This window comes from Setaria viridis, chromosome 2 (assembly GCF_005286985.2).
Source record: "Setaria viridis chromosome 2, Setaria_viridis_v4.0, whole genome shotgun sequence".
Lineage (NCBI taxonomy): Eukaryota > Viridiplantae > Streptophyta > Magnoliopsida > Poales > Poaceae > Setaria > Setaria viridis.
Genome location: NC_048264.2, coordinates 33462426 through 33489851, shown reverse-complemented (window position 1 = coordinate 33489851; position 27426 = coordinate 33462426). Strand labels below are relative to the sequence as shown.

The following is a 27426-nucleotide window of genomic DNA, read 5'->3' as shown; positions in this document are numbered from 1 at the left end:
TAACATGTAAGGACATAATAAATTGAATATGAACGGAGGTAATAGTACCTGTCAACCAACGCAGTTATAGCTGCTGAGTTGAACTTGGGCATCCCACGACGAACACGATACGAGATGACATCTAGGCCCGCCATCTGTAGCAAAGGAGTGTAGCGGTCGTCGTACAACAGCGCCAAAAACCCATCATGGGCTCTAGAATGAAGGAGCGGAAGGACCTGCATGCAAACAAACCGAGTCAGACATCTCTTAGGAAACAAGACGTGGACGCTTGCAATGCTTGAATCATGAATTGTAGATTATTACCTGCCCTGCAGCTATGAGACGACCTCGGTGGGTCTGGTCGTACGCCTGGTCTAGTAGGTGGAAGTGCGCCATCCTACAAATAGGCAAAAACAAATAAGATTAGTAAACAATGAATCATGAAGTTAGAGATGTACAAACATAATCTGCATGAATAAAACACATATGAAGTAACGAAAAGAGCTATTAGTCGCACCTCACTAATCTGCCAACGGCAAGTGCGTGAATTATGGCCCAATCTACCGCACTTGCCGCACTCGTTTTGTTCTGGATCAGCAAGAAATGGTGTTGCTCTACCACGCCTCGTTCTTCCGGATACCTGATCCATAGTCATGTTATGTCTCGTCCGCTTCCTTGTTCCACGTTTGTTCCAACGGTAAGCTGGATCCGCAACATATTTTGACCCATCATATGGAGGCCACTCTCTAGGATCCCGGAAAGGCACGAAGCGGAGGCTCCATGTCCGCACAAGGGTGTCTACGCTGAACTCATGAGGTATCATGCTCTCGATATCAAAATTGCGATGCCTAGCTCCTGCCACCAAATGAGAACATACGAAGTGGTACTGCTTTGGCCTACCACAAGTGCACTTGAAATCTCGGAGGACTACCACATGTATCCTCAACTCTCAAATCTCGCCGTCGGACGTTGTCCCACCCCTATGCTCGACCTGATAAGTCCCTGTGCCGAGATCAAAACATTGCACCTCATGTGTGGAAGCCCTTTCATTTGCAATGCTGAGATGTCTCTTTGGTTTTTCAGCCCATCTCTCCCCAGCAATCTGCAACGCTTCTGCTTTTGCGTGTCTTTCATTGAACCACGCAACAAGCCTGTAGAAGGTGAATTCAACGATTGCGTTCACAGGCATACCACGTATCCCCAATAACAACTTATTGAATGACTCGGCCATGTTACTGCATTGAAACTCGTACCTCCAACCACCGACGTCGTGAGATCTAGTCCAATTATCCAAATCTCTCATCAAACCAGCGAGCCATTGTCTACCTTCTACATTTGTTGTGGTCCTGACCTGCTCCAATTTGCGCTGAAAGTAATAATCCTCAAGCTGACGAGCAGCAACTTGAAACAGATCAAAATTATCCTCCACACCATCCTTCTGAAGTAGGTTCTCCGCAAGGAGCCGAGTGCACCAACGATGATGCAAAGGTGCATAGCCCTGTATCTGCTCTTGCACAGCATGAAGTATGCCCTGATGCCTATGACACCAACCTCCCTGTCAGGACCAACCACATGTATCCGGACTAGTCTTAAGAACCATCCCCAACTGTCATTGTTCTCCCTCTCAACCAATGCAAATGCCAAAGGAACCAGCATATTGTTTGCGTCACAAGATATGGCTATAAGAAGTGTGCCCCTGTATTTGCCAATCAAAAACATACCATCAATAGAGAAAACAGGACGACAGTGCCTAAAGGCTTCCACAGACTGAGGGAAGCACCAGAACGCACGCCCGAATATCTGCCTCCCATCCTTCCAAGCATTTGGCTTTGGGATGTACTCATAATGCATGCCTGGATTCACGGCTTTTATTGCATTAAAAAGCACTGGCAGCTGCTCGTACCCAGACTCCCAATCCCTATATATCATCTTCCACGCTCGCTGCTTAGCCCTCCAAACTTTACCATAGGTTATCACATAACCTCCATAAATCTCCTCAACAGTTCTGATAATTGTTCTCACTTTCATGTTGGGTTGTTCCTTCAATATTCCCATCAACCGCTTCGCAATGAGGGTAGATGTTAGCTGCGGATGTCTCACTGTAAGCTCATGGTCAGCACAATTGTGTGGACCGACAACTTTTGTGATCTTCTACTTCCCGGTGATATTTTGCTTCCTTGCACAAACCCTCCATGGGCACCGTTCCTTGTCACACACAACTGTGTAACGGCGCTCCGCATATGAATGCAACACTTTGTACGGTCTCTTCCGTATCACCGCAAAAGCTTGCAACCACCTCTTCAATGCGGGAAGGTCCTTAAATACCCTTCCCTCCTCAATAACCATACTAGGACTAGCTTCAGGAGCTTCTAGGAGCTCATCATCACGTCCTTCTGCAAATGCCTGATCGGAAAGAGTAAGATCGCTAAACTCGTGAACTATCGGATCACGACATCCAGGGAAGATACGCTTGAACATCTCAATATCACTCTCTGTCATCTCTCCAACAAGACGGTCATCATCAGAATCAAGATCCACTCCCATCTCGTATGCATCTTCATCATTCAAAATTTCAACACTATTGGAGCCACGCAATCCATCTCCACATTGCACTTGCGCATCAACTAGAGGCGCATCCACATTTTCTGGAATATCTCCAGCGCCATCGAGTACAAATATGAGTAAAGAATAAATTGATGGAACGAATAGGATTACCTCTCAACAACAGAAACTGGTAAGACACTTACTCGGATCATTCTGAGTGAAAAGGAACTCATTAGGAGAGTCCACCACATCATCAACAATCCGACAACCATGTCCAACTACTTCATTAGGGGCAGATTCAGCATCGGGAATAACAGGTTCTGGGACGGGAGGATCAAAGTGTGCCCGTTGACCCATTGGTCGGGAAAACCGACGAGGATTTGGATCAACTCCCACCCGACGAACAACCACTTCAACACTTGGGGGAATGACCATTCATAACTGTCTCACATATTTTTCCCACTAGCCTGCACACCGAATTGGGACCATCTTCCTTTGAATGTTGAGAGGGAAACCTAGGTGAAGTATGCCCTCGACTGTGATTTCATCATCTTCATGACAATGTAACTCCTCCCGAGCCCTTGCAAGCAACTCACTAAACGAGGGTTTCTCATCAAATATGACAACCTCGCACTGCATGGTAACAAACTTAACACATCCATATTCATCCCTTTCCACGGTGCCTCCGTGATATATGCTCACTATGTTCTCCATCTAGTATATCAATATAACGATGCATAATTCATTTAGTCCATAATAAATCAAACATTCTAAGTACAAGATCTCTGGTATGAAATGAGATAGTATCAATTGCCTACTAACTACTAAATACAACTAACTAACTATGTCATACAACTAACTAACTATGTCACCTAATATGTACCTATGTACTTAACTATACAACTACTTAACTAAATAACTAGTTTACTATGTAACTAACTATACATCTAACTACGTAAAGAAAATTGGACATGCATCTAGTTAAATAGTGTCATGAGTATCCTCTAATCTTTCTATCATTGCAATTCATAAAGATAAACTTTCATACCTAACAATTCTACCTAACTATTCTAATTTACGTATCTAACAATTTCATCTACCAATTCTACCTCCCTATCTAAATTCTACCTAACAATCTAATTCTAATTTATCTATCTAACTATTTTATCTAGTTAACTATAACTCTTCTTAGAGTTTTACCTCACTGATGAACACCGGCGGCAAGGCGTGGGGGCGGGCACCGAGCGGGGGTCAGACGACCTTCGGGCGTGGAGGGCGCGGGCGACGGGCCGTGGGCCACCGGCGGGGGCGGCCGCGGGCGTCTGGGCTGAGGGGCGGGCGGCCTCCGGACAATGGCGAGCGCGGGGCGGCCGCGGGCAAGGGCCTCCGGCGGGCGGCCACCGGACGGGGGGGTGCGGCCGCGGGGGCCCGCGCGGGGGGCGCCGGCCGGGGCGGCTCCGGCCGCCGGGCGGCCTTCGCCGGCGCGGGGCCTTTGGGTGGGCGGCCACCGGGGGGGGCCGCGGGGGGCCGTCGGCCGGGCGCGGGCGCGGGGCCTTCGGGCGGGCGGCCATCGGACGGGGGGCGTGGCCGCGGGGGCCCGCGCGGGGGGCGCCGGTCGGGCGCGGGGCCTTCGGGCGGGCGGGGGCGGCCGGCCTCCGGGCGGCGGCGGCGGACTCCGAGGCGGCGGCGGCAGCGGCGGTGGTCTTTGGGTGGGCGGCCACCGGACAGGGGGCGGCGGCAGCGCGATTTGAAATGACAAGAATGCAAACAGACGTGCAAAAGGAAAGGAATCCCGATGCTGTGTTAAGAGGCTTGGCGCCAGGGAGGCTGGCGCCAAGCCTCGGCGCCACGTCAGGGGGCCGGCGCCACGTCGGAGGCGCGGTGGGGGGACCTTGGCGCCAGCCATCCTGACGCCAAGACGTTATACCTTGACGCCAGTCATCCTGGCGCCAAGCTAAGGGTCCATTTTCGGAATTGGTTTCGCCAGGAGTCTATTTGTGAAAAAATTTTGCGAAAAGGGCCAAAATAAAAAAAAAGTCGGCTGGAGAGACAGCGCACCGTCCAGAACACTCCAGACCATCCGATGGTGGCCCTTGTAAATCCAACGGTAGAGAGACCACACGAGAAGAAGACGAACGGACCACACGTCATGATGACGTGGAGCAACGAGCTGAGAAAAATACTGCCAGATTTCGTTATTTAGAGATCTGACGAAGAATAACATATACGACAATTCGCTCCTGATCCATGTCATCAAACAGGTCAGCAACATCGAGTGTAACTTTAATACTGCTCACACATAGAAGGATATGCAATCATTATATAAGCCATGACATTAATATAGCAAATGAATCTGAATGAACTGAGTGGTTTGGATAGTCTGGGTGGCCCTCTCTATGTCGGCACTGGATGCTTCCATGGAAGGGAGATCCTATGTGGCAGGAGGTTCACCAAATACAAGGAAGACTGGGATAGAGGAATCACACAAAAGACGCAACTGTGCATAGATCAGATTGAAGAGAAAGCAAAGTCATTAGCAACCTGCACGTATGAACATAACACACAATGGGGAAATGAGATCGGATTGAAATATGGTTGCTCGATGGAAGATGTCCTCACTGGATTGGCAATACATTGTAGAGGATGGGAGTCAGTCCTCATGAGTCCACAAAGATCAGCATTTATAGATGTAGGTCCAACAACACTTGCTCAGACAATGCTGCAACACAAGAGATGGAGCGAGGATATTTTCTTAATGTTTCTTTCAAAGTACTGCCCCTTCTTATTTGGACATGGAAAAATCAGGTTACAGCATCAAATGGGCTACTCGATATATGGTTTGTGGGCACCCAACTCACTCCCTACACTATATTATGTTATCATCCCTTCACTTGGCCTTCTCAAGGGCACTCCCCTATTTCCAGAGGTAATGCCACATGATAAGCTTCACTTTAGCTCCATATGATAGTAGTGAAACTAACCTGATTGCTCTTATATCATTCAGATTATGAGTCTGTGGATCGCACCATTTATATATGTCTCATCAGTGAAGGATATGTACAGCCTATGAGGCTTTATTATATGGAGAAACGTTGAGAGGATGGTGGAATGGACAGAGGATGTGGATAATTAAAAGAACAACCTCATACAGCTACGGTGTCATTGACACCATCAGGAATTTATTAGGACTGTCGAAGATGGGGTTTGCAATTACATCAAAGGTCAGTGATAAGGATGAATCACAAAGGTACGAGCAAGATATCATGGAATTTGGATCCTTTTCACCAGAATATGTGATCATTGCAACCACCGCACTGCTCAACCTTGTGTGCTTGGTGGCAGGGCTAAGTCAAATCATGGCAGGTGGCGGGAATATGCTGTTGAATGGATTTTTCCTCCAGGTCATTCTATGTGGGGTGCTAGTGATCATCAATATCCCAATCTATGAAGTAATGTTCCTCAGGAAGGACGGAGGGAGAATACCTTTCTCAGTCACACTAGCCTCCATTGGCTTTGTGATTTTGGCCCTCTTGGTGCCAATAATTTGAGGTCATAGAAGAGGCACTGGTGAATTTCTTAGAGATCAACCGAATATACTACATAAAAAGCACATGACGCAAAAGGTATTCGTATAATTGTATTCTGGCAATTCTTTGAATATCTATAACGAAAAACTCAAACCGTACTAGAACAGCACTGCCTTATGTGTTATGTTTGGGGCATTATGTGTGCGTTTTTTAGCGAAAATAGTAGGGGAGGTCAAACCATTCTGTTAGTTGTTTTGCCAAGTTCAAAGAAAACATAGATAAATTTATTTTGTTCATGTATTGAGCAAAGCATAAAATAAATTAATGACAAACATAAGATAGATCAAAAGAAAGACTAACCAGTCTTGTAGACAGTACAAAATGTCAAAGTACATCAAGGGCAGAAGTCCCAGCGTCATCTCGGAAGTTTCAACCCAGAAAATGGCCTAGCAGCTGCCATAGATGTTTGCCAACTGGGCACTCAGATGTGTGTGAATGAGAGTATGTGATATGTATGGATCAACAGAAGTGCCTCCAACAGGATAAAAGATCACTAATCATCGATGGCATGCTCCCCATAAAATTCTTCAGATCCTCAAACAAAAAGATTAGCCCTGCTTGCTAAATTTTTGGACAATCTTTTAAAAAAGGAGAGAACATAAAAAGGATAGTTGGGGTGAACATAATCAGATATGAACAACAGTGTGTGACACGTAGCTCACAAACAGTTTACAGGAGGTTGTGCAGCATCTGCTGTGACAAGCAAGATATAATGTGTAAAAGATCTGCAAAAGCACATGGCAATTCTTCAAGTGTCTCATTCATCAATTGCATCCCTCATGTAAAAAATTTGGTGCCTGCCTACATGGTACATTTGATTATTTGTTGAATAAAATCTCCTTTCACTTGAAACTGCAGCAAGGCCAGGCCAACTATCTCGTTAATATTCACTGTTACTGATAATAACGTTTTATCCACAGTAGTGATCGTCTTGTCTAGTAGTGCGTATAGATAATGTGCACTACAATAGTTTTTTGAGAATGCAATACTTAACTAAATGTATGTACGTTAGGCTACATCTGGAAAATTCTTGTCGTTGCAAACTCTAACATTTGCAGCATTGGACAAAAGCATCGAAGTCATCCTACATTTGGATCTAACTAGATAGACATGTGCAGGTGCAGACCATTCAGGCAAGTGTAGTTACAGGTACCGTAGCTTGCAACATACATTATTATGGTACTCATCATCAAAATGGACTTCGTCAGGGCAGCTTCACAATTCTTGTTCATGATGAAGCTAATCCGGATGCTGTACAAGAAGCAATATCACCTGAATTTGACCATGTTTCTTTTCTTGAAGTAAAAGCACCATACTTCTTAATGCAGACTGTAAGAGGAAAGCAAAATTTCAAGAATATGTGAGATAAGGATATTGGAGGAGTGATCCAATGCACTTTAACATTTGGGCAACTAGCAGGATGGCCCATGCAAATAGCGCGGCTAGCTAGATTTTTTAATACTAACATTTGAGCTCTTTTTTACTTGAAAAAATCATTTAACTAATGTTGTGTTGTTGTTTCATTACTGTTGCTTTATCCAAATTGCCTTTACCAAGACATAATCTTTTTAAAAATCATATTTATGGCATCAAACATGAATTTTAAATAAAATGGAATATCTTATTCAAAAATATAGTTTTTTGTGTTTATTGAAACTAATATATATTTTTTGTCTTGTGACGTGAATTTCTGCTGGAGAGTTTTAGGGACTGATTGGTTTGAAACCAAACCTTGCCACACTCTGCCACGCCTAAGGTTGTCGAGTTTGACCAAGTCAGCAGCTATTTGGTTGTAGCCACAAACCATGGCAGGACTCCTTTTCTACCAGCTCGGTCGCGCATACCTGTGATTAAAAAAGTGTGGCAAGGTTCTCCTGTGCAAGCCAAAAGTTGGCAAACAATTTTATGAACTGATTAACTGTAGTCAAGTTTGGCAAGAAATTGTGACAAACATTGACAATCTTAATATATCAACCGAAGAGGCTCATAGTTATGGTGACATATTATATATATTCTTAGATTTTAAGAAGAAGATATGGGTGAGGTAGAAGTTTTTATGTCTGTTGCTGGCCCACTCAGCTGAATTGTTCCAACTAATATAATGTTTCGTTACTATTGATGAATTGTTGTCATGCTCTGTCTGCTATACATGGACCACCACCCAATACTTTTTGTTGGCACAGCCACAGATTGGACACAGTTTGTAGTTAGAATTGGAAATTGGTGTGGTAACTTTGAAACTAAAGGGGTAAGAACAGGTCTAATGTGTAAAGAGAGTTTGGAATTCGAAGCATCTTTAAATCCATCCCCCTTTCCTTGCTCTTTCTGTAAAATTAGTCAATATTGCATCTTACCATTCCATCATCATCATCTGCATACCAGCCACAAAAAGCTAAGTTTCCTTTGTCAAGATAGATGGTTTTGCCCTTCACACCATCGATGAACCACCTGGGATGCCTGCAGCTGCTAGAGAACCTCGACCCTCCTTTGCCACGCCTGTGGTCTTGCCCTCATGGACCTTACGATGTAAAGCTCCTAGGTTAAAGCATGGAATTAATCCGAAACCTTATGACGATTCCATTATTTCCATATATATGAATTAAAGTTGTACTCTAATTGATGACGGTTCTATTATTTCTATGTGTATAAAAAGAGTTGTACTTCTATATTATTGCCATCCATATGTAACAAATCATTTTCAGAGGACCTTGATATTGGTGACTGTTTAAAAACTATTTTGTTAAATTTAATCTAAATAAGTCCATAACTTTCAAGGAAAGTTTTAATAAATATCAGCCATGCCTTGATATGTTATATTTCCCTACCAAATATTTAAGTGATATTATTTCAGGTTGTACAAATCAACCATGTCACGAAATACGCTACCGCCAGGTTCCCCTCCACGATGCCGCTGCCCTGGTACTCCTCTCTCCCTTTCGGCGGTCAGCAGCCACAGGACTGGGAACCCGTTCTCTTTGTAGATTTAGTTTCCAATGGGTCGTAACTTCTTCTAGAGTCTAGTTCCCTAGTGGCATCGGCAAGATGGTGACCGTGATGGCTCATCGGAATAAGGTTTCTCCGCCCTCTCCCTACCTCAATGATGTCTGATTTGGCACCGTGACATTCTAGTGTGGGTAGATTCTTCTAAATCTATAGATTCACTTCAGATCTTGGCAGCTGGTGTGTCAATCAAAGGATGCATTGGTAGTTTTTTTTATGCGATGACTTCGGCCTCTTCTTTCAATTTGTTTTGCGGCAAGGTCCGATTTCTCTAACCATTTGTTATGGTGGTGAAGGGTTGCAAGTGGTTATTGTGGTATTGAAAGCGTTGCGAGGTGAGAGCGTTTGCAAGTATCCCTTCCCCTTACTTCATTTTAAATGTATTTTTCAAATTCTGATGGGCTGCGAACAATTAAAAGAAGAGATGACCAAAAAGTAGTTTGGTGTAATTTACTTTTTTTGGAGGCTGTTTTGTGTCAGATGTCCTTTGATACTCTGTCCTATTAGAAATATTTGTCAATGTTTATTTTTTTTCTCGCAATGTTTAACTATTCGTCTTATTCAAAAGTTTGTTGCAAATATATGAAAAGATAAGTCAGACTCAAAATATCTTTGATGATAGAGTAAGGCCCTGTTTGTTTGAGCTTCCTGGCAGCTTCGCAGCATGAAAAGCCAGAAGTTTAAACAAACACTGAACTTCTCGTGCAGCTTCCGAAAAGCTGGAAGCCCAGAAAAGCTGAGTTTATATGAAAAACTGGAAAGATTGAGCTTTCCATAGCTTTTGAGCTCACAAAGCTAAACACATCTTCTAGAAGCTGATGTTGGCTTTTTAGAACCAAAAAGCCAGCAGCAGCTTTTCAGAAAAGCTCAAAAACTGCAGCTCAAACAAATAGGCCCTAAGTCACAAACAAAATAAATGATACATATTTTTTTGAATAAGATGAATGGTCAGATGTTGTGACCAAATTTCAACAGTGACAAATATTTTGATGCGGAGGTACTACCACCTATTGTTTTTCTTAATAAGTATCATATATGACTCTTTTGATTGTCGTTCTCCGGAAAAAGCTATGCATATAATGCTTTAGTGCATAACATGTGTATATGTCCAATGAAATAGTCTATATCATATTAAATTGGTATACAGATATATAAACATCTCGTTGTTTAACTTACTTTATTTTTTTACCTAATCCAGAAAAGAACCTAGCTTACATATACACATAAGCAAACTCATCAAAATTTGCTATTTGCCCTTATGGGCAGCTGCTCCATAGATCTTTTCCCCTCCCCTGTCTATCTTTTTTTCTCATTGGCGCATCCCACTTTAGTTTACTTGGGGCATAGAGGTCATTTACACAATTGATTAGAAGAGAGGTGTAAGATGAGCAAACCTAGGTTGGGTTGCCAGTGTAGTTCGTTGGACGTAGATTTGCTTCTTGGCAAGCATTGAAGTTGGCCATCGCTGGAGTGTGTTTGCGTGGAGATGTTGATGTATTCCGAAGGGTAAGCTAGCTAGAGGTTTGACCAAAACGTTGGTTATTCCTTATTGTGCATCCACTCAAGTCTCATTTTCTGTTCCTTTCATATGTTTCAGATACGTATAAATAAAAGCATGGACTTGTATTTGTCACGGACTCATACCCTTGTTTCCAATCACGGAATCAGTTTCTAATTTCCTTGTTGTTTTAATTCTGAATTTATATATTTATTAGGTGTATTTAATATGGACTCTTTAGGTTGATCTAAACTGTTGGATCATTATAAAATCCTACGGTGCATATTTTCTTCTTCTTCTTTAATAATGGACTCTTTGGAATAATCTGAGCCGTTAGATCATCATAAAATCCAACGGTGTGTATTCTTTTCTTTTTTTCAATTAAGTAGAATAATATGAACCGTTAGATCTTCATAAAATCCGAAGGTGCAAATTCTTCTCTTTTTCTGATTAACATGGTAATTTCTAGGCCCTCTCGGCGAACGTGGTAGATTCTTTTAACACTATTGTATTAAGATAATAGATACATGCGGTTCCTGGTTCAACTTGATCTCACCTAGTTGTGGCCTTGTGGCACTCCTAGAATCTTAGTCCATTGACCGGACAAGACGAGCAGCAAATGCCCCATCCATAGAGTGCTTAGTTGGATTTGAGGAATAGAAACCTTCATCTGTGACAAATTCTGTAGGAACATATCCACAAACAGAGTGTATGGCAAATTCCTACAGCATATCATAAACTAATTAATATACAGGTGTAAAGAAATATTATCAAAGTACGATTCTTATTGGGTTATAAAAGAGTACAAAACATTGCATTGTCAAGGTTGCAGACATAAATCATGATGCAGGAATTTCAGTTGCAGAAAAAAGAATGGTACAGCAAGTTTAAATGTGAATGTTTTTGTGTGAGTACTACATGTGCACAAAGAGCTATAACAGTTTATAGACCTGAAATAGTAGTGCTAGAGTGTAGTAGGAATGGTTGGTTATGGAGACCTTCCAGTTACTGGACAAGGATCTTCAAGGGATAAAAGGAATTCAGAAGTTTCTTGTGCTACTGCTACTCTGAGTGGAAAAATTATGTGCACGGTTAACAATACCTACAGTCTCCAAATAGTAAGGTCATACATATTTTTTCATATTTCGAGTTGAATATCGATTTTATAACTTCAACCGAAAAATACATGCTGGTTGATATGAACAAGTACCGGGTGCCTCTGGACAAAAGCAGTAATCCTCTTTTCGTTTTCTTCACAGTCAATCGAACATGTACTGTATATTAGTATACCACCAGGCTTTACCAATCTGCCAGCAAAACCATTGTTACTTGTAAACAACCTCAGCTGCTGTTCAGACAAATACTCTTTCACAATGTTGCAGTGCAAGGAATCTCACGTTGATGCCGAATCAAGAAGCTCGTCTTGTAAACACATCAACTCTTCCAAATCTTCAAACTGTCTATTCCAACGCAAGTCTGCCCTCTTAGGGACATTGAAAAATTATAACAGAATAGCTTGTCATTTTAGATTCAGATTAGCTCAACTGAAAACTGGAAGGGTGAAATTTTGGAGGTGAACTTGATGAAGAAATGTACCTTGGAAAGGACTCCCAGACCAGAGCACGGAGCATCCAACAATACTTTGTCATATTTAGCAGTGGTTTCCTTCTGAAATATATTTCCATGTAGGCAAAATTCTTTATCATACATGTGGACAAATCATTAACCATAATAGTCACTAGTCATATTTCTTAAATATTTCCATTGGCCAAGCGTTATAAGGAAATTTCTCCTTTTCCAACTTTTTCTGTTCTGGATTAACAACAGCGAACTTTCATGGGAACTTACAGTATGTAGTCGAAGATCAGCATGGATGTCAGTGATCATATCATCGAGACTGTGCAACTTTGCTGCTTCCATAAGTATTCTCAAGCGACCTTTGTTTACATCTAGAGCCCATATCTTCCCTGTATCAGAGCACACTATTATGATGATTCTCCAAGCTACTATCCATTCGAGACATGGAACTTGATCCACATGAAATTAAAGAATGTGTTGGTAAAATACTAAATCCCGAACTGATTTTTGTGAGATCTACATACTTGTTGATATTAAATACAAGCATTCACAAATATTAGTTTTAAGTGAAGTAATCCTTAACTAGCCATCAAATGCTCCACTGGAACTGCATGGATATGAAGTTTACATACGACGAATAAATTTAGCCTGGCAACTACTGGCACATGGATCTCAATTACCATATGCCTGAAGATGTATAATCAAGCTATTAGCAGTAAGAAATGGAAAGTGATTCATTCGAACATTCGCTCACATATTTTTCATAGTAATCATAAACATGATAACAAAACAAAGTATAAATGATATGGCATTAAAGTACCATATGATAGTAGCAAAACAAGTTTATTAAAGTCTGCATGCTTTAGCGCCAATTGACCATTGAACCCCACTCTCCTTTCCATTTTCTTACCTTGTCCTGACAATCGTGATGCCATGAACAGTGTCTTTCCGCCAGGTGCAGCACAGCAATCAATAATGGTTTCTCCAGGTTGTGGATCGACCACAGAAACTACAAGACCTGCAATAGGTCCTTCATGACTCAGCACAGGCTATCAATAACTTCCTCAAATGAAAATTACTATCACTCTCAACTAAATGGCAGTGATAAGAAAAATTGAATAGCTTCGTACAGACATGAGCAATTATTTGCTAAAGGCATCATTTAATGCAGTAATCTCATTTTAGAAAACTAAGGTACAGGCTTAGTGATCAAGAAATAGCTACAAGAACTTGCCTGCACTCTCGTCTTGCACAGCACACATGCCATTTTTTAGTAATCCAGCTTGTAAGACTGCCTATTTAGGGAAGAAATTGTCTTATCCAATTATGAAACATAACAAGAGGCATAAAAAAAGATAAACAAAAAGTAGATAACTTTATTCAATGAAAAAGGAAAACAGTGGATTTCGTGATGGAGAAATGATGATTTTGTGATGGATAAATGATAAAATGGTGCTTCCTCAACAGTGAACCCATACAAGGACTCCAAAGGTTGCTTCTTTGAATGTCAGCAAACTTGCATCATACACAACAACTTATCCAACATGAAATACATGGTAAGCTATAGTGATCCACAGTTATAACAATCAAAGTAATATCTAAAGCAATTCGGAAGCATGGAATTGCTAATACATCTTAAGTATTTAAGGTTTATTTCGTAAAGGTTCTTTCTCTTCTAACTTATCAGCTAGGCTCTGAAATGGCACTCACATAAGTATATGCAGACTAGGGAACAGCGGAGATCAATAGATCATGTTATTTTAACAAACAACGCATAAAAGTTATTCATCTTCCTTACCTGCATCCCTTCCCGAATGCGGACAAATTCATCCATAATTGACTCTTCATAATGAACCTACAAAAAAAAAATCATCCATCAGATTAACTTGCAAAATTGTCATAGAATTGACACTAACATGGATATGATACAAAGAGGTAGACTAACTAGCTTCATGATTGATATTCTCCCATGTGAATTGAAATGGCTTAGGAAAAAGCCATCCATGAAGCGCAAAATGTAAATGCTATACTCAATCAGTTATTTCTTGGCCCTGAGAAATTATATTCAAACTCATAAGCAATGGAACAAGAAGTAACAAGATTAATGAAAGCACCTGTAAACTTTCCAATTGTTTTACAAGGTCAGCCCTTGTATATCCTTTTGATGTGTTCACCCTATGAAGAAAGTGTATAAAATCAGTCAACAAGGCACAGATGCATGAAACAGAGCAGATGGATTGCAGTACAGAATAACATTGGCTAAAACCTTAGACTGAAACGGGGATCACTGTTATTCCAATTCATCAATCTTAGAGCTTCGTCTTTTCCATGAAATCGTATCCATCTTCTCACCATCCACTGCAGAGCAGAACACATATTATAGTTTAAAATTCTAACTGCTCATGATCTTGTATGTATTGCTTTCCTGCAAAGATTTTTAGCCAGAAGGAACAGGTATGCTAAACACCCCATAGCTACACTACTCCAAGTAATAGAGATATTGGTCAATAAAAAGAATTAGTTCAGGTCGTAACTTCAGAAACGTGAGTATATTTATTGTAGAGAGGAGAAAACAGCAAAACAGATATAAAAGATGATAGCTATTTCTTAGAAGTAGAGCAAACTTACAACAGGATGAGAATAAATTATGGAAAGAGCACGAGCTTGGGCACGATCATCACCTTCTATCTTTGGAAGAGGAAGAGAGTTTGTCTCCTGAATTATGAAGAAAACAAACAATATGTTGCAACACCATCCTATTGATCAGGCTCATTAGATCAAGTCTATTGTCCATACCTTTAGCACTACAAGTTTACGCAGGATTGCATTCACCATGTTCCCAGCACCAGGCCTTAAAGCTACTTTAGCAAGACTTACATTCTAAAATTTGGATTTGCAGGACAGATTGTCAGGTCAATTTTTTAAACAGTGATAAACATATATACAATTGTCCGCTTAACATTAATATTAGTAGTATAGTGACAAATATATAATATGTATCCAAAATAAAGGACACAGGTTGAAAACCAGTCAACAAGGATTAGTCAAACGTTAATTGATTTCAGAATACTGAAACATGAACACCATAATCTTTTTTTAGTTATGTTGAACATACTACATGTGACCACAAGAAGCCAGACAACTTCAAAAGATTCCTTTCATCACTGTATCCATGAACAAATAGATATTGCTTACTAGGAAAAGTGAATCAACTAAAGTTGGCATTTGACATTTAAGTGGGTGCACAAAAGGATGTGGACAATCAGCCAATCGCATGTAGCTATCACCATATAACAACAGCATTAGCAATAAATTCAATGTTATGGAATAAATATGATAAGAACAAAGTGATGCACTGTTAGCTCAATGTCACATTTGTGCTGTGGAACTTACATGGAACAGATTGTAAAGCTCTTTGACTGAAAAAGAATTACTACTAACGATGTGATTAAACAACAGTACAAGCTACACGAAGGGCTAACTTAATTTCAGATCATGGAAAATGTTAAAAAGAAAAGAAAGAAAAATCAAGATACCTCATCCACGGCAGCATAAGCTGGTACATCAAGCTTGAGAATTTCAAAAAAGCCAATTCGCAATATCTGTCCCAAAGCGCTAATATTTAAGGTTTTGCGAGTGTGGAGTAACTACTACAATGAGTATTCAATCAAAGAATAAGAGACTAAGAGAAACCTGCAGAAGCAGTGGCTCCATCTCCCTGAACACCTTCTCCTCGCTACATAGCGACATGATAAGATAATCAAGGTAACGCTTCCAACGCACAGTTCCAGCAACTATGACAGTAACCTAACAATGCAAGCATAAGAGAGAAGTAGAAGCTTTGAACCCATTTGTACAGGCATATACAAGCCTTCAAACATTGTTAAGAGCCATTCACACAACATGTTTATCATCACAGTATCACACCCTATGCATGCAAGTAGAAACAAGTAAAGATGCCAAAAAGAACTGGTAGCTGTTTAGCTATATGTTCATCAAATATTAAAGGGATATATGGTTGCCAGACTACAAGGCTGTGTTGTGGTAGTAGTGGTAGATAAAAATATTTCAAGTTTCCCAGCAATCCTGAAAGTGTAATCCTTTTGGAATAAATTAAAATCAGTCAACAACAACACAACTTCAATATGTCCAATAACTTTGATCGACCTTATAGTGTATGCCTTTTGAACAAACAGAAATGTGTAAATATAGTCACCGATTCAACATGCGCAATATGTAACTTGTACCAGTCTTATATCCCTGTCCTCCAAATACCGTGTGCTGAAACCTAGCGTCCTCTCAACATATCCCATCTCATTATCTCCAGAATCATTTGCTTTATCATTCAAAAGGTCAACAAATGCCTTCCCCTTCTCAATTCTTAGCAACCTCACCGCTGCAACTGATTTGGTGACACATGAATGATTAAACAAAACCCCAATAAAATTTTATCATCTGTTAAATTGTTATGAGAAAACTACATGTGAATAACAAAATTTGAGAACTGCGTCAGTAACTTTTTACCCGCTCTGTGATGAGAGACCTCCAAATTAACAAGTGGATCCTTACCCCTCCCTAAGAGAAAAAAAACATACATTTAAACTGCAAAAGTGAGCAATTAAGCTATAGCTATTCATATAGCACTCTTTACCTGCTCTTTTAGTAGAAACTGCAGGGCCAAGCTTTGGAACTCTAGTTATTCCTAAAAAACAATTAGAAGATTTGGATTAGTAGTTAGAATAGCACAGCAATTTAAGTGTGCTAAGTCCTTTTATGAGCACAGGTAATATCCTTTCTGAGAACAAGCTGTTTCCCTGCAAGTCGATAGAACAACATGCCTCCAAACACTATGAAAAAAAGAAAAATTTGACCAGGCACTGGTGCTCGAGGATTTTAGCAAGAATTAGCAAGGTCTTGCTCTAGCAGTACCAGAAAGACACTCTTAACTCCAGCAACACGAACTCCTTGGTTCAATAGTGGGACAAACCATATGATGCCATTTTCAAGTTTTAAATGATATGATAACAAGTAGCAGGAAATGATATGAGAATTGAGAACATGTAGCAGGTAAACAACCTTACAGTTACCACATGAGAAGTCTAAAGGCAGCCAAACTCAACAGTCAGCAACAAAGGTAGCAAGCTATAAGAAAATTCTAACAATCTACAAGCATTCAATATTATGGAACAAACATTTTAAAATAATTGACAGAAACATTCCAGGTGCATCAGTATTCAGTAGACACGGGAAAGTAATTGCAATATTGCAACATTCAAAATCGGTGCACATTACATTGGATAAGCATTCGCTAGAATTGTGGTCCTCATTTTTTTTTAGTACCTTCAGATATGTATGACTGCCTAATTGGTAAATCATCCAATCAAACATGTATCATCGGCACGACCATGGTGATCGTCAGCTATTTACCTGGTCGGCGAGGTGCAGCCTCGGTACTGCCGTGCTTCCTCACCGCACTCCTCCCTTCCAATAAAAGGAGAAAATCTTAGGCGGATTGAAATAAACAAGCCGGACGGTCGAAATTAGTAACCAACCAAAAACAAGCAGCAAGTCGGCCTCCCCCCTTACCTGCTCCTGGCGGAGACATCTCAGGGCTACGCCTCGAAACCCTGCTCCTCCCTTTCAAAAATCCAGACAAAAAAACGCCCCAATGGTCAAGCAACACGAGCGCTCGTAGTTGAACCAAACAACCGACAAATTCGCGGGAATTCGAATTACCACCTGCACCGGGGCTCATGCGGGCGGCACCGGAATCCGCGGCGAGGAGGACAGGGAGGCGTGCGGAAGCGCGCGGGCGGAACAGCGAGACGGCGGGCGCTACCCCCTCCATTTGGTGGGGTTTTGGCCTTTCGGGAGTTGGCGCGGCTGGACTCTGGGGAGGAGGCAACGAGCGGAGGACGACGAGGGGTTAACGAAAGAGTCGAAGATGATATAGAAATGGAATGATGAGATAATACGAAGGTTGATTCGGGCCGGTCTTCTCTTCATAGAGGCCCATACGCCACGAGTCCTTCACTAAGGCCTGTTCAAAAAGGCCCATCAATGAGTTGGTTGTCTTTCAGGGGTGCCAAGAGGCTGGATGGATGTAAAATTGCATATCCAACCCGTGACCTCTCTAAAAAAAAAGTAAATTATTTGTTGCCAAAAACATTCACTCGATTTTCTCGATGGTTAGATGCAAATCCCTTGATCCAACGTGACGCCTAGCTCGGTTTCACCTCTCATCGACGCTCCTCGCAAGTCAAAATAGTCTAACGGTACAGAATAACACGGTCGAACAACTTCAAGAGTCTAAAAAAATCTTTCCCAAAACTATCTATTGAGAATTCTTGTAAAAATTTATTCCAAACTCATATCATTCCACAGCAGATCATAATAATAAACTCTTCAATACTTCAAAACTGATCACGTCAGCATGTGGACTCCTCCCCTCTGTTGCGGCTCTAGTAGCTTGAGCTCCGACCGGCTCGCGGCCGTCTCCGAGCTCGCCGCGTCGTACGCCGCGTTGCTCATCCAGCAAACAATCCGAACAAGTAGCTGGGACTGGGAGTGATACCGCAGCGCGAGCTGCAAACCAGGTACGGTGGCCATGACAAACCAGGTACGGTGGCCATGACGGCCCTCGTGCTAAGCGTCGTCATCCTCGCCCTTAGCTGCGCCACGGCGGCCGCTCAATCCCAGAGGTGTGGCGAGCAGGGCGGCGGCATGCTGTGCCCTCGCAACCTCTGCTCCAGCAAGTCGGGGTACTGCGGCCTCGGCGGCGACTACTGCGGCCAAGGCTGCCAGAGTGGCGCCTGCAGCCCGCTCGGCGCTGCGGCAAGCAAGCCGGCGGCGCAGCCTTGCCCGGCAACTTCTGCTGCAGCCACGATGGGTACTGCAGCATTGGTGCTATCCACTGCGGCAGGGACTGCAAGACCGGAACCTGCGGCCGGGCCTGGATAGCGTGCGGCCGCAACCGGCCTTTGCGCCGGCGACCTCTGCTGCGGCCGCGATGTTTACTGCAGCATCGACCCCCGCCGGCTGCCAGAACAGCCCGACGACGAAGTGGGCGCCGGAAATTCCGAGCACGAGTAGTTCGAGGGTGATTGGGGAAGTACCGGACTCGCGCATATACGCGGAGCGACGGAGGTGTTTTTCGCGTCGTCGTATTTTTACGGGAACGATGTAGATCTGTTGGGGTAAGTTTTTTCCTGTGACAAGTGCTCCATGGATAGCTCACGCAGGCATGGACTGACGGATATATCACACATAAGACATGATCCTTATTGGACTCGATAACAACATGACCCCATGGACTCCTAGTCGGGTCGGATTGAAAACAACACATAAAACACCAACCTGACTAATTGAACAAACCAACTAGGACCCACTGAAATTGACCCTCAACTAATTTTAAAATAGCATTCTGCTCTGGCCTTCTTCCTTCCATCTTCTCATGCATCGTCCCACTCCTGCTCCAGCGAAATTTCTGCGTTGCTCTGCAAGCTGTTCTTCAACGTGATGTACCCGTTCTGGATCATCCACTGCATGCTCCAATGGTTGGTTATTCACGTTCTTGAGCATCCAATATGCCCACCCAAAGGTAGCTCGCCGGTAGACGTCCTGCTGCACCTGCGCAAACCTCTGGTAATCCCTTTTGCTGCTCGCACCTCTCGCACGTTCCACTCGGCCACCCACTCCCCTCTAAAATTGTAAATCACATCACATAAAAATCGCACGAGGAAGAAGAGAAGGAAAAACTAGGCTGTTCCCTGTTCGTGACAAAAAAAAAAGGGCACTGCCAAGACGAGCTTGCGTACCCACGAACGTAAGAGGGCGCCCATTCCGCCTCGTGACGGCGGCGAGGTCGGAGGAGCGGTTCTTCCTGACGAAGTCGATGTTCTGGTCCACGGTGAGGTGGTCGAACGCGCCGCTGAACAGGTTGTAGTAGTGCACGTCGAGGACGGCGCGGGCGAAGCGGCCGGCGAACCCGAGGAGCTCGGACTCGTCGGCGGCGAGCCTCGCCGGCATGATCACGTAGGCCGTCGGCGCGTGCCGCCGCACGGCGTTGACTCGGACTCTTCGCGTACCTGGTTATGTTGGTCAGTTCGGAATTTTCATCAATGGGTTATATATGTAATATGTTCAGTTTTAATATGAGAGAGATAAAAAAGAGTTTATTATTAGAGATTTTGTGATCCTGCAGTGATCACTGACCTTGATGCGATGAAGTCTATGTTTTCATCGTTGGTGCCCCACTCTTGCGAGCCGTCTCTGGTGGCACTGTGCTCGTAAGGGTTTGGGACCCCGGCGCAGCATGCAAGTCCACAATAACGCCCAAGTTGTACTTCCTATTTATGGACACAACACAATTTAAGGAGCAAAAATGATATTGTTTCGTTGATATAAGTTTCTTGTTCAGTCCATCAGTTGAGATATGGAGAGACAAATGATATACTCTGCCCAGCGGAATGCATTATCCAAGGCCCGGAGGGATCCTCCAACGAAAGGACGTGGAGGGTATGGGTCACTGGCAATCCATCACCCAACTGGGATCCTCACCGCGTCCAGTCCGCTTGATGCGATGAAACTGAAGTCGCTCTCAGTTATGAATGTGCGCCAGTGATCCTGCAAAAAACAAACAAGGAAGTTCAAAACTGACCTGAGACCATGTCATAGCAAAACAAAACAAACAAAGAGCACGCTGATTTCTTACCCTGAGCACCTGTCTCGCCTTTCTTATGCCATAGCCATTAAACAACTGATACTCCCCTTGTAAGCCGGCGACATTATTTGTCACAAAAACTGATGGGTCATCGTCACCCCAGTCTGTGTCCTCGCCGTGGTCGGCTGTCACCAATTCCATGGTCTCTGCCTGACGTCATAGGAAAAAAAACAATGTTATATTGTCAAAGCACACGAACCTATATAATTTGAAAAAACTAGATAGCTTCAAAGGAACGTGATAGGGATAATTTATATTCTGTTTTCATGTATGTATGTTTGTTTCCCTCGTAGATTATATAAACTAGATTATGGTCCAAGGGTAATAAGATAAAAGACCATCATAGATCACTCTAGGACCACAAATAATCTGAAATAAGTTGTAGTCCGAAGTGGTGCACATCACCCATAATCCAACTTATATAATCTAGGTGGATTATAATCTCAAACAAAAGGACCTTAGACTGTTCAAATACTCTTCTTTTTTGAACGTTACATGTGCTTCTTTGAATGTTAAAAGCAATTGCAATTCTGACATCACTCTAGGCCATTATCCAAGAAAAGTACGCATGCTGGAAACTTGCTGCCAGCCTTGCCGGCCTTGCACGTGCAGGCACGCCAACATGCCATTGCATAGCGTCAGTTACCTGCAAGAAGAGCCCGTTTGGCGCCCTGATGCGCACCCGGCTCTTGTCGCCGTCCCGGCGCACGAGTTGGAACGTCTCCGACGGCCCCGGCTTGGTGGCCGTCGCGACGACTCTGCCGGCGCTGTCGACGCCCACGAACTGGTTGCCGAACACGCGGAAGTTGAACGTCGTCTCATTGATCCTCCATTGCTGCATGGATCGAAATTAAGGGGGAAAAAACGTGAGTACGTACAAGTGTGGTTTAGTGAGGATGAGAAACTTTTGGCTAACAGCGCGGATGCACATTTGCGGCCCATCAACTAATAATACATATAGTAGTAAACTAGTAATTAGTAATTAACCTTGAAGGTCTCCCAGCCGGACGGCTGCTCCCGGTCGGCGAGGATGGCGGCGCCGCTGCCCTGGTCGGCGACGAGGTACCTGTTCTGGGCCACGGACTTGAACTGGAGCTGGGTACCATCCTACATGTACAAATTAAGGGGCACGTTCAACAGGATGCAGCAGCAGTTACGTTAACACACTGTGGTAGCAGGGCTTCACGATGCCATTAATGTTACAGTTTACACAGGTAGTAGCTAGGTAGAACTTGTTCTATTACGTACAAGAGGTCGTTGTTGTTGGGGATGCCATCGAAGAGGGAGGGCTTGATCCAGCCCTCCGGCGCCAGCAGCGTCCTCTTAGCGTCAGCGGATTGAAGGAAGGAGGAGGAGCCACGAGGAGCAGAGAAGGATGAGAAGCTGGATCAAGTCTCATGGTGGATGGTGCCATGGTGGTGAGTGTGCTGACTACTGGTCGATCAGATGACCACAAATTAAGCTGACCAATCAGCTCGCTGCTGCGGAGCGCCGGAGCCTGGCCATGCATAACCCACTATATATAGATCGAGATGCTGAGCCTGGCTATAAGGACCATTACGTATTATGTATACCATTATACCAAGCACCGTGCTTTGCTGGCCGGCGAATCCTTTTCGCGCTGGGTAGGGATCATGCTGAGTAAGACCGGAATAATGCAGGCACTGTTCTGAAATACGTGGGGTAGTACGTATTTCGAAAAGGACCGGGAGGATTCGAGATGCACCTACTGTCGTGGCCCGTGGAACAGTGTAAATGGCTCATCCGGGCTCTCCGGCACTAGAGCAAAAGCGGGAGGGTTCCGGAGAGCGAATAATCATATCGTGCAGGTGCTCGGCGGCGAGCCGGCGAGCCCTCCCAACGCCGGTGGATTGTGTGCCCCGCCTCCTGCCGGAAATGGCGGCAGCAGCAGCACAGGGTCACAGCCTGAAAAGTGCATCGACTGTTTATCAACAGTCCATCCTCCACGCAAAATCTCCCAGGTGTCCATATGTCTAGAACACTCCCAGGAGTATTTCTGACTTTTTGCTTCTTTCAAAAATTTCTGACTTTTTGCTGCTCCCCACGCGCCGCCCTCGGCTCGTGGTGAGCGCTCGTTGATGACGCCGCGCTAGTGCCGGCAGACGAGGCGGAGCCACCGGCGCGGGCACGGCGGGACGCGCAGCAGGATCTCCAGGAGGACGTCGGCATTGAGCCCGCCATGTCCGGCGCGAGCGTGGGAATGAGATGAGGAGGGCGCGACAGAGAGGAAGGAGGGAGGAAGAAACACACTAGCATGTGCCTTGGACACGTATGATTGGTGATGTGTACTGTATTTCGGTTGGGGTGGTTTCGTATCCGGTTTCAGAAGCACGAGGAGGCAGAACGGATGGTTTTTGAGTTGTGGGAGGAAACGCGGACTCGACCCATTGTCCAGGGAGGTAAATAGGATTTTTTTTAAAAAAAATGGAAACTATCCGGCCGGCCTCTCAATCAATCCATTCAACTTGCCACTCACGGCAACTGGCCCGTCTAGCCTACTTCGGATCGGGCTCGTCCAGGTCCAAAACAGCCTATCCTGCTCGATCCGATACTCTGATCAATCCATCCACCGCCAACCTTCCGCCATCTCCGCTTCTCCTCCTCGATCCGGTCCCAAGAGATCGGTCGCCAAGACGACGCCATCCGCGCCGCCGCCGCCGCCGCGTGAGGGTGCTGATCCGTCGTCCACCAACTCAAAGTCCGCCAGCACCCACGCGCCGCGACATCGGCCTCACCCTTCGCTGCGCCCCAATGTCATCTCTCCCTCCACGCCGCAGCCGCCGCCCCGCTCCGCCCCCTCCTCCGCGGGGTCCGCAAGCCCATCCACCCTCGGCGCTGGCGAGCACCTGAGACCTGGCAGTGAGGTCGGCGTCCGCACGAGGACCACGACGCTGAAGACCGGGGAGGTTCTCGTGTTCTGGTTCAGAGCGACGATCGTGTCGCCCACACACGGAGGCTACGAGGTCGTATACGACGGCAACTGGCCGCCGGGTGACCCCTACGGCACCGTCCATGTCCCGCGCCGACACGTCAGGACGATCAAGCCCTCGCCGTCGCCGACGAAGATTCCGCCGCCGTCCCTGCCTCCGTCCAGCGCCCCCAGCTCGTCCGCCTCCGACACCACCGCCACCGTGGCCGCCGCGCGGAAGGGGATGTGGCCAGTGCCGAGGCCGACTACGGGTGGGAAGAGCCTACGCCTTATCCGCAGCCTCTGGTCGGAGATCAAGCGCCAGGCCCAGGCTGCCTCGCCAGGATACTAGCTGCTGCTCGATTCCGCTGGATCCGATGCGTTGCTTGTTCGTTCATGAACAGTCTATGTTTTTTCGTTTGATAGTTCATGAATTGTCTCGAGTCTCAAGCGATCATGTGTTATTGGTAGAACGAAATTTTCAGCGTGGCTTGTGTAAATCCTTTTAACTTCTGACGATTTATATGTTTGTTCCAATGATTATTTGTAAAAAAACGTTCTTGCTCACATCATTAACCAGTTAATTTGTTTGAACGCTTCTTATGTTCGTCTTGCTTCCCTATCATCTAAAAAATGCGATTCGGCAGCTGGAGGTCCTGGTAGGGATTTGTAGGTGATCTGCTGGGTATTCTTGATCTAGTATTCGTCAATACTTTTACGGGATTACTGACCATTTTTGCTTATGCTTATTTTTGATGAAATAAGTCAAGCGTCGTGCTGTTGCTGCAGTCAGGAACCAGTCGTTTTTCTCAGTTTGCTGAAAGAAACTGAAATCATTCAATAAGTCGTTTCTGTAAAAATTTCTGCTATTTGATCAAATACTTCAGCCCTTCGCCTAGAGAAAGAGCGGGTCATTGCTGAATTCTTGCAAGGTACGAAACCCCAACCAACAAAAACGCTCCTTAGAAAAAGGAAAATAAAGATGTTACCACTTTTATCTCTCGTTAACTCTCATGTGTATCACTAAGAGCAAGTACATGGGTGTCGTCTAATAGGTGGTCTCATGCATTAACACGTAATCTTGAGACGATTCAACAGGCAACCCGTACAATGGGTTATTCTATAAATTGTCTGATAGTGGTATATAATTCCTTAATTTGTGCATAAGAAAAATAAAATATTATGAGTTGCATGGCAACAATAACTCGTACAATGGTTGTTAAGTTGTCTCGTAGTCCTACAATTTAGCTTATGAGGTGGTTGTTTCGCGAAGCAACGACATCTTTCTCTCTCCTCGCTCTCTCTCCTCCACATCATCAAAAATCCTACGTGGCACTGCATGAGACGACCTACGAGACTGCTGACGTGTAGCAATGTACTTGCCCTAAGGTTGTGTTTGTTTTAGTTTGGAATTTTTGTTTACAGGTTAACACGAGCTTCCACATAGGATTTTAGCAACCTATAGGCCAGATTGTTACGGATCATTACAATGTGCAAGCTGCTTTTTCATAATCAATAAGTTGAAACAAACATGACCTAGATTTAAATTATAGGTTCTTAAAGTCATATAACTGCTGCTGTGCTGCACCCGACTTCTCCTCCCATTGCCACCATTTTCCCTTTTTGTTTAGGATGACTTGCTTCCACGAATGTGCAACACTGGGTAGTCACTGTTCGTGCAAGTCGCATCCCACCAAATGTTTTATCCTTTGTACTTGCCTCTCCCAGTCTCCCTCCTGAATTTTGAAAGGGTAGGCCTAGGCCTATAGTAACTGATGAACAGGGCATCCATTTCTTAGCGTCTCTCTATCTCATTGTTTTCATATCACGCTGCACACCCACAAGGCCACAAGCGAACAACAGCACAGCTCAGCTAAGCGCTTCAGTTACTACTTACTCTCAAGACTTAATACCAAACCACATTGCGTCACACTTGTTCCAGTGGACCTGAGCACGTCACATTGCACTGGCCAGGGCCAGGTTGCCGTGGTCACGAGCCACACGGGGCAGAGGCGCAGCCGCGTGGTGGCGATGGCGGCGTCTTCCTCCTCGCAGCGGGGAGGCGGCGAGCTCATCCTGGCGGCACCCCACGGCCGGCCAATCACCGCCTACGACGCGCTCACGGGCGACGTTCTGGCCGAGTTCCCGGCCGCCAACACGCCGCGGCACGGCCTCGCTGTCGCCACGGGTCCCGGCGGCACGGCGTTCGTCGCGGCGTCCCACGTCTGCCCGGCCACGGGCGCCGGCTCGATCCGCCTGCTCCAGTGGTGGTCCCCGGCGCCCGCGCGCGAGCTGCCGGTCCCCGAGCTCGTGGCGGCGCTCGTGGCGGCGCCATACGGCACCCACCTCCTGGCCGGCGGCGTGTCCGGGTGCGTGCACGCGATCGCGCTCCCGTCCGGCGGCGTCGCCAGCTCCTTCCGCGCCCACGGCGGCGGCGCCGTCTCCTGCCTCGCCCTCAGCGACGACGGCTCGCTCCTCGTGTCCGGCGGCGACGACGGCGGGGTGGCCGTGTTCCCGCTCATCCGCGTCCTCGACGCCGACGACGCGAGCGTCGCCTCCGCCGCCGACAACGTTGACCACGCCATCTACCGCGTGGCCGCGTACGTCGCGCCCGTGACCAGCGTTGTGTGCGGGCGCGGCGGGTGCAACGCCGTCGTCGCGTCGGCCTCCGCGGACGGCACGTGCAAGGTCTGGAGGCTGGCGGACGGCGCCCACCTCCGGACCCTCGCGCTCCCGTGCACCGCACTCTCCCTCGCGCTAGACCCCACAAGCTCCAACCTCTACGCCGGCGGCTCAGACGGCCGCGTCCACGTCGCATCCCTCAACTCCCCGTGCACGAAGGCCGTGACGACGGCCACAGCATCACACTCGAGCGAAGGCAGCACGAACGCCGCGGCGCTGGTCGCGGTTGCCCTGGCCAACGGGTGCAGGAACCTGGTGTCGTGCTCGGAGGACGGCGAGGTGAGGGTGTGGGACCTGACCCCCGGGCTGTTCCTCGCCAACGCGTTCTGGGCCAGTGGCGCGGTCAGCGGCGCGCTGGTGGTCAGGAGGGTGCCCGGCGAGCTGGCCAGGGGCGGCGGCGAGCGGTTCAGGCTCCACGACGGGATGGCGTGGACGAGGGCCCGCGAGCTGGCGGACATGGGCCAGCTGCTGCGCGCGGAGGAGGAGGAGATGACGACGTCCGTGGAGCCGATCGAGATGAACGCCGGCGTCTACAGGAGGTGCCTCCGGCTGCTGCTCCGGGAGACCACGGTCGTGGCCAACGGCGGCCGCCGTGATGGCGCCAAAGACGGCAGTGATGTCAGTGGCTGATCGTGGAAGAAGATTCGATCGGGTCACCTAAAAGCAAGTCTGTAATTGAACTTGATGCCTTTAAATTTGCTACTAAACGTTTATTGCGGCTCTGGTTATCAGGAACAAAGTTTCAGCAGTGTTCCGTCTCATAATCTATGCATCAGAACAAAATTTATGCCGACCGTATGCAAGAGAAATCAAAAAACAATTCAGAGCTCTTCCTACAGCTTGGTCGTCGCTGTCTCACTGCAACAGTTCCTACATGCCCGCTGCTGGTCCATGCATCAACTGATGA

General features: G+C 45.6%; 3 protein-coding genes and 3 pseudogenes across 8 annotated transcripts; 3 read left to right on the top strand and 3 right to left on the bottom strand.

Moving 5' to 3' along the window:
* Positions 1–376: 376 nt before the first annotated feature.
* LOC140221920 (uncharacterized) lies at positions 377–4094 on the bottom strand (annotated as a pseudogene).
* Positions 4095–4870: 776 nt separating this feature from the next.
* LOC117843433 (cellulose synthase-like protein E6) lies at positions 4871–6270 on the top strand (annotated as a pseudogene).
* A 693-nt stretch (positions 6271–6963) lies between these two features.
* Positions 6964–18121, bottom strand: LOC117843432 (uncharacterized). 6 transcript variants are annotated; one of them, XR_004637738.2, is made up of 23 exons: positions 17926–18121; positions 17773–17823; positions 17614–17667; positions 16838–16888; positions 16711–16761; positions 16434–16588; positions 15880–15993; positions 15723–15788; positions 14983–15066; positions 14815–14901; positions 14453–14544; positions 14301–14361; positions 13985–14041; positions 13421–13481; positions 13097–13204; positions 12457–12575; positions 12205–12276; positions 12006–12091; positions 11819–11915; positions 11165–11330; positions 8465–8628; positions 7842–7984; positions 6964–7439 (listed from the first exon to the last, which is right to left on the bottom strand). XR_004637738.2 is itself a non-coding variant. In XM_034724018.2 (21 exons), the coding sequence occupies exons 1-20, from the start codon at positions 18032–18034 to the stop codon at positions 11196–11198; spliced, it is 1710 nt and encodes a 569-aa protein (XP_034579909.1). In that variant the 5' UTR covers positions 18035–18121; the 3' UTR covers positions 6964–7439; positions 11165–11195. The 6 variants fall into 6 exon arrangements, 1 of the variants encoding a protein (XP_034579909.1); XR_011897364.1 differs by having other exon boundaries at positions 8465–8649; positions 11169–11330; XR_011897365.1 differs by having other exon boundaries at positions 7842–7954; positions 8465–8649; positions 11169–11330.
* A 695-nt stretch (positions 18122–18816) lies between these two features.
* On the top strand, positions 18817–19146 carry LOC117844286 (antimicrobial peptide 1b). Its single transcript, XM_034725027.1, has one exon. It carries the CDS (start codon positions 18817–18819, stop codon positions 19144–19146), a length of 330 nt encoding a protein of 109 aa, XP_034580918.1.
* Positions 19147–19637: 491 nt separating this feature from the next.
* Positions 19638–22296, bottom strand: LOC117844285 (probable glucan 1,3-beta-glucosidase A; annotated as a pseudogene).
* A 3376-nt stretch (positions 22297–25672) lies between these two features.
* On the top strand, positions 25673–27283 carry LOC117844284 (protein ROOT INITIATION DEFECTIVE 3). Its single transcript, XM_034725026.2, has one exon. The coding sequence runs from the start codon at positions 25869–25871 to the stop codon at positions 27147–27149; it is 1281 nt and encodes a 426-aa protein (XP_034580917.1). The 5' UTR covers positions 25673–25868; the 3' UTR covers positions 27150–27283.
* Positions 27284–27426: the final 143 nt, after the last annotated feature.